Below are 1,134 nucleotides of genomic sequence, written 5' to 3' on the forward strand. Positions count from 1 at the left end.
CGGCTGCCTATGGCGTGGAGGACTGCTACAACTCTCACTTCCCCTCCGCACACGGGGGTGGTCATCCAAGGCTTGCGGAGACCCAAGTGCCGCGACACTGGCCCCTTCTGCGCGCTCTCGAGCCCAGTGGGTGCAGCTGGACCACCCAGTTAGCACGTGAATCCCTGGCCTTCCGGGCCTGGGGGCCTTCCCGGGCCTCCCTCTGGAACTCAGTGCCCCCAGCCTGGCCTTCTGACCCTCTGGGCACCCGTGATCCACTCTCCGGGCCGGCCAACCCCTCTGACCTGTGGACCCAGCCTGGAGCCCAGCCTGGAGCCCTAGCCTGGAGCCCCACCTGCCCACCCCCCTTGTTATATAGAGATGCTGTCGGTTCTTCCGAATTCTGTTCTGTGCTTGGTGGCCTTGCCTGGTGAGCTGTGCTGTAGATGTGGCCTGCAGCTAACCTGTCATGTCCGGCTTTCTCTGGCCAGGGATCCCCCTCACTTCCCCTTCAGTGCTGTCTCCTCTAGGGTGGGGTGGCCTGGGGCAGGGTGGGAGGGAGCCCTGTGGGCAGTGTGGGACACCCCCATCTAGCCGTGCCATCCAGGAGAGGGTCCGGCTGCCAGTCTACCCAAGGATCAGGCTGCTTGCCGAGCCGAGGAACTGACCATTGCAGTGGAGGCGGGGGGCAGTCTTGAGGTAAGGTCAGCCTGCCCGGCCACCAGGTAGGGCCCAGAGGACCAGGTCGTTAGGGCCCGGCCCCCCTTCTTCCCGCACCTGCCCAAAGACCCTGTGAACTCACACGGGGCCGTGCAGGCCAAGCTGCAGCCGATAGACTCCCCAGGCTTCACTGTGCGGCCCGGCCCCTGCCCACAGCAGCAGCCTGGCCACTGGACTCCTCGTCATCATGGACCCGCCTTCCTACCCAGGGGTCGGCCCCAAGGCTGCCTCCCTGCAGGGGCCTCACCTGCAGCTTGTGGTGGCTCCTGTCTCTGCACCAATTTCCCCAGGGGTCCTCCCTGTGTCATCCAAGCCCTGGGCCAGGCCCCCTTCTCTGTCTCTTCTAAGCGCAACCCCTTCAAACAGTCACCGCTCAAGAGCTGCTCCCGCAGTGTTGGCATCATCCCTTTCCGCAGGGAAGCCAAGGACAAGTGA

The 1,134-nt window shown here is 64.9% G+C and overlaps 1 protein-coding gene across 1 annotated transcript in view; it reads left to right on the forward strand.

The window, feature by feature from the left end:
• STPG3 (sperm-tail PG-rich repeat containing 3) overlaps positions 1–1,134 on the forward strand; it is a 2,052-nt gene extending 918 nt beyond the window's left edge. The window contains 3 exon segments of the mRNA XM_024762444.1: positions 3–50; positions 52–126; positions 1,048–1,134. Coding sequence (XP_024618212.1) covers positions 3–50; positions 52–126; positions 1,048–1,134 — 210 coding nt within the window.

This window comes from Neophocaena asiaeorientalis, unplaced genomic scaffold, assembly GCF_003031525.2.
Source record: "Neophocaena asiaeorientalis asiaeorientalis breed wild unplaced genomic scaffold, Neophocaena_asiaeorientalis_V1.1 scaffold78, whole genome shotgun sequence".
Taxonomy (NCBI): Eukaryota; Metazoa; Chordata; class Mammalia; order Artiodactyla; family Phocoenidae; genus Neophocaena; species Neophocaena asiaeorientalis.